The following is a 13794-nucleotide window of genomic DNA, read 5'->3' as shown; positions in this document are numbered from 1 at the left end:
GGGGGTACAGAAGAAATAAGCCTAGATTCAGCCCATCTCTGCATTGCTGCAGTGCTCCAATATCCACTCATTTCATGGACCCAGGTAGCCATCTCAAGTTAGCATACAGGGATATTTGCCCTTGATTCTAATCACCTTCTGAATTTGGAAGGGGCTTCTCATGGTGGGCATTGACAAAGCCCTACTTTAATGCACCCTTCTAATTCCCATAGTAATTCCCATAGGGTTGTGCCCCATAAGGGCATCCCTTTAATATGCCAGGTTTCCATTGCTCGTATGCCTGACCATATGCCCTGGCCAAAGGCCACTGCCCATGAGTCAGTAAAAACTCAAACACAGCAGTTTTTAACCACTGTTCAATTCTTACATTGCTCTAGGAAAACAGCATGCAATTCAACCCACTGAGCTAGTGTCTCTACCTTCTTCAATCAGTGATGGCCCTCCAAATAGGATGCTGTCCATTTAACCTGCAACTGTCATTCACAAATCAAGCAGCTCTTTGTTGGTCAGTTATGAGCTGTTTATAGGACACTGCCAAGTGACAAAAGAATCCAGCATCTCCTCACACAGTTCCAGAGTCAGTCCTAAGGGAAAAGAGGCTTCCTATTCTTTAGTATCTCCTCCTTCCAATCCCCCAGGCAGTATGATCCTGTGTAAACCATTTCCATTTTATTATGAAACTCTTCTGGGCACTGTCCTCGCCACTAAGTGTTTATCAGACTTTATGCAAGACATCACAACTACCTCAGGTTTCAAGATTACTTTATGACTTTTAGTCACAGTGGCAGTTTCAATTAACGTCCAATAGCAAGTGAATAACTACCCTTCAGCTGGAAATTCTCCAGTCCAAAGTCCTAGAAGTTGTTGCTGGGAGGGACTCAGGTACCCACAGGGCTATCACACAGAGAATTTGTTCATACCAACAGTCCAGCTTCTATTCTATGATGTGTGAGCTTGGACCATCTTACTGGTTCCTATTTAGCATGTCCAATTAGAAACACTGCTTGAAGGGTAGATTTACATGCCTTCCGTCTTACAATACTAGGCAGAGGAAACATTCCCCAATCAGATACAATGTCCATCTTCAATAGACAATCAGGTAAAAGTCTGATCAATCATACCATTCTCCTACAAACTTTCAACTTACATTCTTAACTGCAGCCTCCATTAGAGCTTATATTAACAGATTTTGGTTTTAGAACACTAGGTAGGGGAAGCAGTCCCCATCCAGACATAACACCCATTCCCATAAAATACTCAGGTAAAGAAGACACAACTTCTTCACATAAAGCCTGTTTAAACATTCCAACTTTCAACCCTTATATTTTTACGTTCTCAGCTGCATCATGCTTCACCAATGGGCTTTGGTGCCACAGTGCAAGATGCTCTCCTATCAAGAAATCCTGGGAACTCCTCTCCTCTACCTCCTGACCATCTTATCCACTCTACTGCAAAAGGTTTTGAGGTCCCTGCCTTGTGGGTTGAGCCAAGGGACACTGGCCCTTTTGTGAGGCGTGCCGGATCCTAGTTCCCCCAGCAGGGACTGAACTCACACCCCCTGCAGTGGAAGTACAGCGTTCCAACCACCGGATGGCCAGGTAAGTCCTCCCTTTTGCCAGTTTTTATCTCATTTAATCTGCCTAACCAATGACCCAAGCATTTGCTGGCCAAGTTTCTCATTGCAATCAGTCTTTGGAGTTTTAGATTTCTTCAAACTAAATAGAACAGACTTGTTTGGGGCCCTTTAATGTTGGGGGATCAGAAGGAGGTCCTTTCAGCCTGCCCAACCTTGGGTAGTGCAGTATTAAAACCTTTGTTTTAACCCCATTAATGTCTGTTTTATTCATCCCATTTCTTAAAAACCATCTAAAGCTTTCCATTCTGCTGGGCTGAATCCCATGATTCTTCCCTTTCTAGTTCCTTTGTTTTGCTCCTAACAATATTTGCTTTATTCACCTAATTTCTTAATAACTGTTTAAAAATGTCCACCTTGCTAAGTTCAGTTCCTTGACTCTCTCCTTTGTCTTTCCTCATTCCCTTGTTAACTAACCTAATGTTTTTATTAGCATCTTTATAAGATTCAGAGGGGAAGCTGAGGCAGCAAATACAGAAGGCTTCCCCAACTGTCCTTTGGTTTTGCAGCAGTAAGGTTATACGGGGTGCCCATGTAAGAGTTCCCCCTTAACCACAGCATTTACCATGGCCTGGGTAACAGGCACATTCAGCAGGTGAATATCCAAATTATCATAAAGATAATCCCACACAGCTTATATACAAAACATATCATCTGCTTCCACTTGGCATTTAGTGGAGGAGGTGAGCGGTCCTCTTTCTCAGGGATACACAGGCCTTAGAGTGGCTTCTGCCGAATCCATTAGGCGAGCTGTTCTCTTGGGAATAAACTACTTTGTGTCTGGATCACGTGACCATCAGCGATTGTTCCACAGTGAGCTGTGGCTCCTCCATCAACCCAAACATGCTTTTCCCCACTGTAGCACCTAAAACCAGATACTGCTCCTAAATTACTCTCACAATCCACTTTAATAAAGGCTCTTCAGGAAGCTGATGTAACGGATCCACAAAATGAAACAACTCCTTCACACTATACTCCCTGATTTCAGTAGTTTCTTGGTTTTGCCCTCCCTCCCACACTGACTACATTCTTGGTGACCACAGGTCTTAGAGGTACTTTCCGTTGTCCTTGCATAATTTTTCCCTTGGTAGGCAGCTTTGAGGCTAGTGACCAAAGCTCAGACTTCGTGAAATCTGAGCTTGGTCCAGCATTAAGGTCTGACCCAGCACTCTCTTTTAATTTCAATTTTAGCTATTACTTATTATTACATTATTGCAATTTTAGCTATTGTAATTTGGCTATCAAAATAACCAAAGGATTAAACATTTCATCTTTTTCTTATTAGTTTCCATTTCCTTATGCATCCAATGAACCAACACACTAGGAACTGGCCGTATCTCTAAATTCCAGAGGTAACTTTTACCTTTAGCAACTGAGAGCAGCAAAGCTGCTGTTCCATACCATGGGTGACCACGTGGTCACCCAGGAATCAAAGGTTCTGCATACCCTGCCTTTTTATCCTTTCTCTTCCCAAACCACATTTCCATGAGCCAGATCCATTCTAGCAAATCTCACCCCATGACACCAAATGTCTAGAAGAAACTCCCTGTGTTAAAAGAAAAAAAAAATATTCAATGACATTTGTTAAAGGCCTGTAAGAAAGACTTTATTCAAGGTGGTGCAGGTTATCTCTAAGGGTATAGGGACTACTATGATGCAATTTTGCAGTAGAGGAAAGAAACTGGGCTCAATTCTAAATACCACATGGGCAAGTGGGTATTTATAGCAATGGAGCAGGGTGGACAGACAAGGTCAGTGGATGGAAAACTGGAAACAACAAGGATAAGGGGGGCTCTGACTAAATAGATCTAAGTGGATTCTTGCTGAAGACAGGCCATGGTGATCAGACATCACCTGGGGGATGGTGGAGGATGAGAAATGGATCAGATATGAAGGATTTCTTGCTAAACTGACTTAGCAGGATTCTTGCTAAAACAGAACTTTACAAGTATATAGATGAGCCTGGATGAAGGTGATTCAGGAGTTTAATTAAATTTAGTCAAAGAATCTTTGTCAGGCCCCTTTCTTGTTCGAGGAAAGAAGAGACATTCTTCTTTCCTCTGAACAATATGTCTATTTTCTCATTCAGTGGCCTTTCACTCATTAAAGACCACGTGAACCTTCTGTAGGGACTTGGTATTAGAGGATATTTCCTCAATAGTGCCAGCAGTCAGGCACTGAATAACAGGAGTTTCTATGAAAATAAAAGAAAAACCAAAATTAACAGACATCCAGTTTCTCAGTCCAGAGGGCAGCCAGTTGGGATTCTTACATTTGAACTTGAAGCATCTTTATATGATACAGTGAGGATGGCAGTGGCCACATGAAGAAATTTCCTGGTTTGCAGTTTGAATGCCTCTGGTGATGGCATTAAGTGTTCTGGTAAACTTTATAAGTGGTCCACACAGCAGGAGGCACAAAGGTTGCCCATATACAATGTGCTGTAGTCTTTTTGTTTTTTTAATCAAGTCATCCAGCTTCAGCTTGCAGGACTGCAGGAAAAGGGCAATTTTAGTTCTCAGTGATGCCACATCAGGAGGGTGGGAGAAAAACTGGAGACATTAGTTTGGAGAGTTACAACCACGTATTGGAGGAAACTAGAATTGAGAATGTGGTAAGGACTAGCCAGTGTGCAAGAAAGATGGAATCCACAAGGGTGCACTGAAGTTTTACACTGAAACAAAAAGAATTTCTCTCTACAGTCAACCTTTTAATTCTTGTTTACAAAATAATTCTGGTCTCATTAGCTTTGTCCTGATTATTCACATAAGTGCAGCAAGAATAGTGACTGACCATACAGGCAGGCTCTTGAGTTGGTTTTGCTGACACTTTTCATAAGGAATCTCAGATTAGGCTTTTAAAAGCCTCTCCAGGCTAGGAAGCTAGCTCAGGAACTAACCAACAGACTTCATCTCCCATTCCTAAAGACTCAGGTGTATTTCTCTCTTCTTGAGGTCCCCAAGATAGCCTAAGGTTCCTGGACTTGCCAGGAAGTGACTTCCCTTACTCACCTATGAGGCTGGGAACCCTGCAAGCCAGACACCAGGCCAGTTTTTCCAAGAGCACTGGTTCCATGAAGTCAACCTTAGTCCCTCAAACCAGATTCTATGCACGGTTCACTCTTAAATATAACATTTCAGTCAAAGCCATGGTAATATACCCAGTGTTTCCAATTATACCCTGTTACAAGACCACATTCTTATTGAACTTACTGAAATTACTACGTTGTCATGAAAATAAGAATACTAGCTAAAAGTTTCTGAATTCTGGAGGAATCAGGTAGGGTGAAAAAAGTAATTGTTTCATCTTTGTTCATAAAGGCATAATCTACCAGATTACTGTTGTAAACTATAGACAACATAAGAGAAAAGAAAAAGGTTATTTAAACCAGAAGAACAAAACATTAAAGAACTAACAATGTTTCAAACAAAGAGTGATAAAAAAAATTTATAGCCATCCTCATTAGTTTATTCAGTCCAATGTAATTATTTCTTGTTCTACTTGATCCTGGGTTAATAGTTTTATAAATCCAGCAGCTTCTTCATTACTTCTGGGAATTCCCTCAGTCTTTGGCATGGCCTTAGGATGCCATCATGAAGCATCCTAGCCTGTGGCTGTTTATGCTTTCAGAGAATCAAGAGTAAAACAACTTGTCTGTGAATGAAAAAAGACTTAAAATGGCCATAAAGTTCTTTTGAGAGTTCATTTGATAAAGAAAATTAGTTATTTATGTGGCATACAATATTTTAACATAATAACCAGACAACAAGGCTATTTCAAATCTTTATGAACTTCATACTTTTCTGTAATACCTATATTATTATATAACATACCCATACACATATAACCTAAGAAGATTTGTCCTCATTTATTTGACTATGCTTCTCATGTAGTTTAAAATACCAAATAAACCTAATTAGTTTAACATACCCTTTTACAACGTGAGAGACATACCCTTTGAGATTTTCCAGGGGCCCTCTGTAGTCTCAAAAGTTAGTTTAAAATAAAAAAGACTCCACTTAGAATTTGATTTTGAGAAGCTGTCAAAAATACCGAAAAGTTTAAGCACTTGACTAAATAAGATCACAGATCACTGTGAAATAATACTTAGCTATCCATTTAAACAGTGACAAAGGATTTCAAAGGCAAATACAGAAAGTCATTTAAAAAAAAAAAACTGAGCTCTTCTAATATTGAGAAAACAATTTTTCAAAGTAATCAAAGACCTGATAAAGATAGGAAATTATACTGATAAGAAACAAAATGTTTCTTTCCTAGGCAGACTACTTAAAAGGTAAAGAAAAACCTTTTTACTGTTTCTTAATAAGAGCAGGCCAATAATCCAATAAAATTGTGGGATTCTAGTTTTGCATTAGTACACTTTTGTGTTTGTTTTTCGGCCGCACTGTGCAGCTTGCGGGATCTTAGTTCCCTGACCAGGGATTGAACCCACCAGGGACTGAACCTGGGCCACAGCAGCGAAAGCACCAAGTCCTAACCACTGGACAACCGGGGAATTCCAGTACAATTTTGATATTAAAGTTCACTTTTTTTGTAACTTATAAATAAATCCATTCAACCTTAACAACTTAACCAAACACAAAATTCCTGTTCTGCAAATCTTCTACAACCATTTTTCTAATATTTATTCAATTTTTGTCCTGTATTTTTCTACCTTAGAATAAAAACATTTTTTCCCTCAACTAAAACACATCCTTCATACCTTGCATACTTTGCATGCAAAGCTATTTCTCTTCATTCTTACGGTTTCTAGTAGTTTCATTTACATATATTGATTATAATTTTTACCATTAATAACTTTTTTTAACAGAGAAAACTAGGAAGTAGGCAATTGTGGTCTGTCATATACCAGTTTTCTGTAGTAGACTACTAAATTTCTAAATACACAATTTCACAGTTTCTACAGGGATATGATTCCCTTTAGTACGTTTTTTCAGTGTAGCAAAAGAATGCTTGCTAAGAGATCCAAACATCTTTAGTTTCTTTATACCATGTAAAAACAAGATGCCAAAAATATATAAACTTAAATTTAGGCTCAATAATGAATGTTTTAGCAGTTTATCTTACTTACAAATGAACTTGATTTTTATTTTAGGCAGATACAACACCAAACAAAGCCAGCTGTCATCTCAAGTTATTTCCCTTTTACTATTTTTACAACACATGCATGTTAGGCAAACATCACAAAAGCAAAAACCTAAGAAGTTACACACATAGTCTTTCTCCCTTTTTTATTTTACTGCCATGCTTGACATACACAAAGCAATTCATTTTTATTGTACATTTTATTCTTAGTTTGGATTTAATGTATCATATTTAATGCTGACAACTCTGAAGACATGCCTGTTTTTATTTTACCAACAATTTTCAAATTAGCTTTATTTATGAAAAATTATCCCAGATCATGAAATGCAAAACACTGAGTTAGTCTATTTCTGAGAGTTTCAGGAATACTTAATTTATGTAATTGCTCACTTATCTCTAAGCCAATTTGAACAGGACTGGATTTTATAAATAAATTTGGTAATACCATCTAGAAGTAGAAAAATATCACACCTCTACAACATATATACAGACATACATAAACATACAGACAGATGCCAACAGAGATCTTACAGTTTTCACTGGAAAACTTTAGTCATAAGTTAGTAAAACATAGTAATACAAACTCACTGCTTTCTATAAAATAATATTCTCCTGTCTTTACATTTTTATGTAAACTGTGTTTATGGCAAATGGGACAAGTTGAGGTTACCTGTTTACCAATTTTGTACACACCACCTTCCCTTGCTCTGATATGTAATCTTATGGAAGCTATGGACCAAATTTTAGATGTTGACCAAGGAGACAGCTAGAGGCTGTCTGGATATCTCCAAAGCCGATACAACTGGTGAAAACATCCAGTCTACTTCCAATTAGCCTTTTTCCTTTTCAGCCTCAAGTAGTTGTTTTTGGGGGTCCCTAAGTTCCTCAACAGTCTCCAGTGGAGAATAGAGGGTCCAAAGCTCAAGTGACTATAAAGACTGAGGTGGAAAAAGGTCTGGCAGGGATGGACATAGGGATGGAGGATGAAGGGATTTTGAGGGGGACATATAGGATTCAAGGGAATTAGAGGGAAGACTGAAGGTGGTGAGAGGGCGAAGGAGGAGCAGAAGCAACAAGAAGGGAGAGGTCTTAGAGGAGCCAGTGTGCAGAGACTGCAACTTTCCCAAAGAGGTCAGTGAAGTTCCACATTATCTTCAACAAAAGCATGCCAAAAAGAATGGAGGTAGACAGAGAATATACTCAATAGGGGTTCAAAAGAAGGTTTGAGTCATCTGATAAGTTCTCATGGGAAAAGCCGGACTCAAGAGAGAGAACAGAGGGGCCTCACCGAGAGCCAGGAAGAAAGACTTTCAGCATAAGGAGTCAGGGAATAATTAAAATACAAACAAACAAACAAACAGCCAAGAAGAAGAGACTTCCAGCCCAAAGAATCAGGGAATAAATAATCCCCACTGAGGAAAAAAAAGCCAGGAAGGAGATATTTCCAGCCTAGTAAACACCTTTCAAACAAAGAAGCCTAGGACTCTGAGCTTTCTTACAGAGAAACCCGGGACTCTAACCCAGCCTGTGTTTCTCTGGGACTCTATTCCATCTTCTGGAGTAGAGTATACAGCTGACCTCTGAACAACACTAAGGTTAGGAGCACGGACCCTCTGCGAAGTTGAAAATCCACATATAGCTTGTAATTGCCTTCCATACGTGCAGTTCCTCTGTATCCAAGGTTCTGCATCCACGGATTCAACCAACCATGGACAGTGTAGTACTGGAGTAGTTACTGTTGAAAAAACTCTGCATATGAGTGGACCCACACAGTTCATACCCATGTTGTACAAGGTCAACCACACTCAGACTCTTAACAATCAAAATCTGTCCTTACCAGCTTCCACGGACGTTTGTCCGGAGCAATGGTTCAGGAGTCGGACTCACCAATGGATCCCCGATCAATCAGTCAGGAGTGAAGATAAAGGCTTCAAAGGTAGATAAAGGCTTCAAAGGTACGCACTTAGGGTCCTGGGTGAGAGGTCCGGGGGTCCAATGATGAATCTGATCCTATCCCGAGTTGTGGCATCATAACTGTTAAAAGGAAAAAAATACTCAATGATACTTGTTAAAGCATGGTAAGGAAGACTTTGGGGCACGGGGCTTTCTTGATAAGTACAGGAATCACTGCAATGAAATTCTGAGGTGGAGGAAAGAGATTGGGCTTAACTCTGAATACTCCATGAATAAGAGAAAACTTATAGCTAAGGAGCAGAGTGGGGTCAGTGAACGGAAAATTACTAAGACAAAACATCAGGGTAAGGGGGTTTTTAACTAAACAGACCCAACAGGATTCTTGCTGAAGACAGGCCAGGGTAATCAGATATGACCTGGGGGATGGTGTAGGAGGAGGAATCTGATCAGACATTGAGAGTGGGGTATTCCTACTAAACTGACTTAGCAGGGATATTGCTAAAACTGCATTTTACAAAGATGTGCACAGATGGCCCAGGATAAGGTTCAGCAGCCTGACTAAAGTTTGGTCAAGCAAAAAAATTTTGTCCCTGGTTTCTTCCTTCACTCACATATACAGTGCTTCTGACATCAGATGTGTGCTTTTTCCCACCAACCAATTCCCCAATACCAGCTGAATGTCCTGCAATTCAATTCTGACACTAACTGGAGTTAGTGCAGACCTCACTGGTTAATGGCTCAGTCCCACAAGATGGCCTCCCACTTCAGACATCAATCACAAGTAGTAGGTTACCCACAACTTCTGTCCAACTTGGCTACAAATTAGAGGGTCCCACAACCCCCTCCTGGGATTCAAGCACCTGCTAGAACAGCTCACAGAACTCAGGAAAACACTTACTTACTTTTTACTGGTTAACTATATAATAAAAGACATGACAATGGACAAAGACGAACAGCCAGATGACGACATACATAGGGCAAGATCCAGAAGGGTCCCGTGCAGGAGTGTCTGTCTCCATGGAGTTGGGATACACCACCCTCACAGCATACCTCCTACTAGGTGTGTTCAATAACTCAGAAGCTCTCTGAACTCCAAACTTGGAAAATTTTTATGGATGCTTCATCACATAAGCATGATCAATTACTACCTCAATCTCTAGCCCCTCCCCTCTTTCAGGAGGATGGGGGGGTGGGGCTGAAAGGTCCAAGCTTCTAATCACAGCTTGGTCTCTCAGCCCCCATCCTGATGCTATCTAGGAGCCCACCAAGAGTCACCCGATTAGGTCAAAAGATACTCCTATCACCCAAGAAATTCCAAGAGATGTAGCAGCTCTGTGTCAGGAATCAGGGTCAAAGACCAAATATAAAAACAAAAGGCTCTCCTAGCTCTCCTATCACTTTGGAAATTATTGACACAAGGGTTTCAGGGGCTCTGTGCCAGTAACAGGGGGCAGATATATATTTTAAAACCCAGGATCAATGAATTTTGTCTACCACCTTTCTGATGATTGCCACAAGTTTGAGCACTGGAGTCTGAATCACTAATACATTTAAAGCACTGCATGTGTTTTAATAATTCAAAACTAAATAAAGAAACCCACGTGTACTTGCTGGTTTTACGACTGAAAACAGCTGATGAAAAATGTTACATTTCTCAGTTTAAAACAGCACAATCCCATCTTTTAATATTTTAAGAGTTTTTCTGCTAATGTAAGACTTCCATCCAATTACATTTCTACAAGAGAATTGCTCTCCAAGGCATTTCACTTCAACTGAAAATGTCAATTTCATTATAGGACATTTAAAATTTTTGAATGTCATTTGGCTTTAGGCAATTTGTCTTGATTAAATAAAAATCAAACCTAGACACAAAATAAATGTATCTTACATAAAACTATTTCTAATTATTGTTTATTTACCAATGGAGGAGCTTAAAAAGTAGGCCACATTATTTCAATTATAGCTAAATGAAGCTCTGTTGTTTTTAAATCTGCACCAGATTTAGTCTGTCATCACGTAGCTGTTTCAGGAATTTCTTAGAAAAAGGTACTTACTGCATTACTAAGATGTTATGCGAGGTTTAATTCCGACTATGCCGCACATTGATATGCACTTTTACATGTTATTTGCAGCAACAGAATCGGAATTAGCTACAGGTGTCACTATCATAAAACAATAGGCAACACCTCATTACACTGTCGATCTATGCTACTACAACATTTGGTTATTTACGTTGCCTTAATTTTTCAAGGAATTTATGAGGTAGCTTTCTTTTCTATCTAACAGAGCCTATTTGCAAATGTGTAAATGCTTTAACCTATGCAAAGAGACATTCTATTTGTATTCCATTTCCAATGAAAATCCAAACAGCCCCTCATACTTTAATCACACCTCGAGCTTGTATGTGTGTCTGTGTGAGACAGGTCTTTTTTAGAAATGACTCTATTAGAAGTCTGTCAATTAATAAACACGTTGCTCAGTTAGCGGCAGAGAAATAACTGTTAGTGGTTAAGAAGCCCCACAATTGCAGCATTTAATACCTACTGTTGCTCCTAATGCCACCAGGCTTACTCAGACTAATGAACTCTCCAGGTGCCACTGTCTAACACAGGCCTGTCAAGATGAGCACTCAGCAGTAGAGTCTCCAGAAGAATTCATCCAACCACTGTCCTTGCTTCTCATACATAAACAAAGAGGACTGATTTTTAAGTTCTTTGCCACAAGAAAATGCACTGAAAACAAAACATCACTTAATTTTGTAACGGATACGCCTCCCCGTCTTTACAGGGAATCCTAAATTAGATCAAAACTTCTATTTGTAAAGATCTTTGTTCAAGGTGGTACTGGATGTAGTTAACATTAAGTTTTAACCCACTTAAGCAGCAAAAATACAGCACAAAATTAGCCAAAACGTGAACTACAGCCAAAAAAAAGTCAAGAAGTCTTTGTGATCGTGGTTATAAAATCACGTGCCTGGGAGCCAGCACTGGATGATGCAGCCCAAAGTGGGCGAGGAGCCCCAACCATTCAGAGCCAATGCCGGCACCCTGGACCAGTGAGCTCTTAACAACATCCCCGCCCCAATTCTTCCCAGCCCAGGAATCACAGACTCCCTGGTCCCAAGAATTTTAAACCCTGGTGTTCACACAAGTCTCTAGAACCTTAACACCAGGTTTTCAGGCTCCCCACACCCCCCCCCAAAAGTTCACAATATCGCAATGGCGATGTTCTCATCCTTCAGAACGTAGGCTCCCGACCGCGCCCTCCGACCAGGCCCGTCTCCCTCCTGTCCGTCTGGGAGGGGGAGCACCCGCTTTCCTTTGGTCCCCCCGCCCGGCAACTCTACTCACAGGCTGACGGCGTCTGGGGGCAGCGAGCTCGACAGCGCCCTCCAGCTGGGCGCTGGTAGTTTCCTGCGACTGCAATCCAACAGAGGGATGCGGCAGGAGCAGGGCGCGGGGCAGAGGCCTGCCCGGGCGGCCGGCAGCAGGAAGAGGACCGCCTGGGCGAGCAAGAGCACCCGGGAGAGCAGTCCGGACCCACACTCCAGCAGCGGCTCCTCCCGGACGCCTTGGGGCGCCGGCGCCATTTTTCCCCACCCCCCCGACCTGGACCCAGCCGAGAGGAGACGCCAGCTAGAAACGGCAGCTCCGCGGAGACGCCTGGCGGCTGCGCGACCACCCAGAGGAACAGCGGTCGCCTGTACCCTCTAAAGGCAGGCGAGGGGCGGATACGGCGCAGCAGCGGGGGCGGCGGCCGAGGACACAGCGCTGAGGCCCTAAGGACGACGCTCCTCTGCCCCGCCCCGCGACGCAACGTCTTCACGCACAGGATCCAACCAGTCGGTGCCACAGGACGAGGTCGCGTCGTGGGCGGGGCCCCACGTGGGGCGGAGCCGGAGGCTGCGCGCTCCTTAAGGAGGACTTTTCAGGCGCTCAGCGTTTTGGGGCGCCCCCTGGAGTTCTGCTGCCGTTCCTCCGCTGGAGGGCGCAGTGGCTCCTTAGGAGGGAGTGGAGGGCTGAAGCGCTGAAATCCGAATTCCTCATTTGCGACGTATCTACTATAGTAGTAGAAAAGGATCTTTTATCTTCTCTGGGTACCAGGAAAGGGGAATGGCGGAAGGGGTGCCTTCCAAGTTGTAAACACTAAGCGGGGCACGGGAGCTTTCATGTAGCCCTTCGACCTCCAGAGCCGAGCTGGGCCCTCCTCTTCCCCTCCTGCTGGTCTGCGGTTTCTGCAGTCTTGCGAGTGGGCGGCAACTCCCACTCTTCTAACAGGAAGCGTGTTACAACTCTCAGTTGGCGGGCTCTTATGCTCTTCAAGGCTGACACCCTGTTTTTTCATGTATGTACCTCCAGCTTCTGTTCTGTCTTGGAGTTCAATAAATACTGATGGAGTTGCACCTGCAAGGCATGCCTTTAAGGAAAATACTCTTCTTTCCTCTGAGAATGCTGTCCTGTATTTACACTCTCAGAGAAGCAAGCAGGACGTGTAGATAGAGAGGGTGTTGAAAAAAAAAGAAAAAAAAAAAGAGGGTGTTGAACTGTCAACAAAGTAAAGGCTGAGTGTGAGGAATTTCTTTTATTCTGAAGCAGAGGCTGTGGAAAACCTGTGAAGTCTGTGGAACAGTGAAGTCTGGCCACCTTGTTAGCGCAAATTTGTGTGTCCGACGCACAGTGAGGCCAAACAAACTGAAACGTCAGAGTTTGGAGCAGAGAAAGATTTATTATAGGGCCATGCAAGGAGACAGGTAGCTCAGGCCCAAAAAATCCCTGAGCGCCGTGAAGGGTTTCAGCAAAGCACTTTTAAAGACAGGGTGAGGGAGGGCGTTGCAGGGTATATGATCAGCTCAGCACAATTCTCTGATTAGCTGATGGTGAGGTAAAAGGGTGGTGTCACAGGGGTTAACATTATCAGTCCTTAGGCTCCAGGAGGCCTGGGGCTATGTGCTCTTGGGCATCAAGTAGTTAACATCTCCCATTGTGTGTGTGTGTGTGTGTGGAGGGGGGTCCACACCTGTAAAACAACTCAGCAGATGTGCATCAAATACTGTTATCTATGTACTTCATAGAAGAGCTGAAGCAGAGGATATGGGGGAAGGCCTGTCCCAGGAAGGCCCCATAGGGTCCTGCTCGGTTACA

The 13794-nt window shown here is 42.3% G+C and overlaps 1 protein-coding gene across 10 annotated transcripts in view; it reads right to left on the bottom strand.

Annotated features, from left to right (window-relative positions):
• The window catches only part of LRIG2 (leucine rich repeats and immunoglobulin like domains 2), a 58267-nt gene extending 45815 nt beyond the window's left edge, over window positions 1–12452 (bottom strand). For 2 of the 10 annotated variants that reach the window (XM_057699081.1, XM_057699162.1), the window contains exon 1: window positions 12004–12452. In XM_057699081.1, coding sequence (XP_057555064.1) covers window positions 12004–12242 — 239 coding nt within the window. In that variant the 5' untranslated portion in view covers window positions 12243–12452. The other 8 variants (XM_057699244.1, XM_057699327.1, XM_057699408.1 and 5 more) reach the window with 8 other exon arrangements.
• Between the last annotated feature and the right edge of the window lie 1342 nt (window positions 12453–13794).

The sequence above is a fragment of the Hippopotamus amphibius genome, chromosome 1, assembly GCF_030028045.1.
Source record: "Hippopotamus amphibius kiboko isolate mHipAmp2 chromosome 1, mHipAmp2.hap2, whole genome shotgun sequence".
NCBI classification, from domain to species: domain Eukaryota; kingdom Metazoa; phylum Chordata; class Mammalia; order Artiodactyla; family Hippopotamidae; genus Hippopotamus; species Hippopotamus amphibius.
The sequence above is the reverse complement of the archived record's forward strand: the minus strand, read 5'-3'. Positions and strand labels throughout refer to the sequence as shown.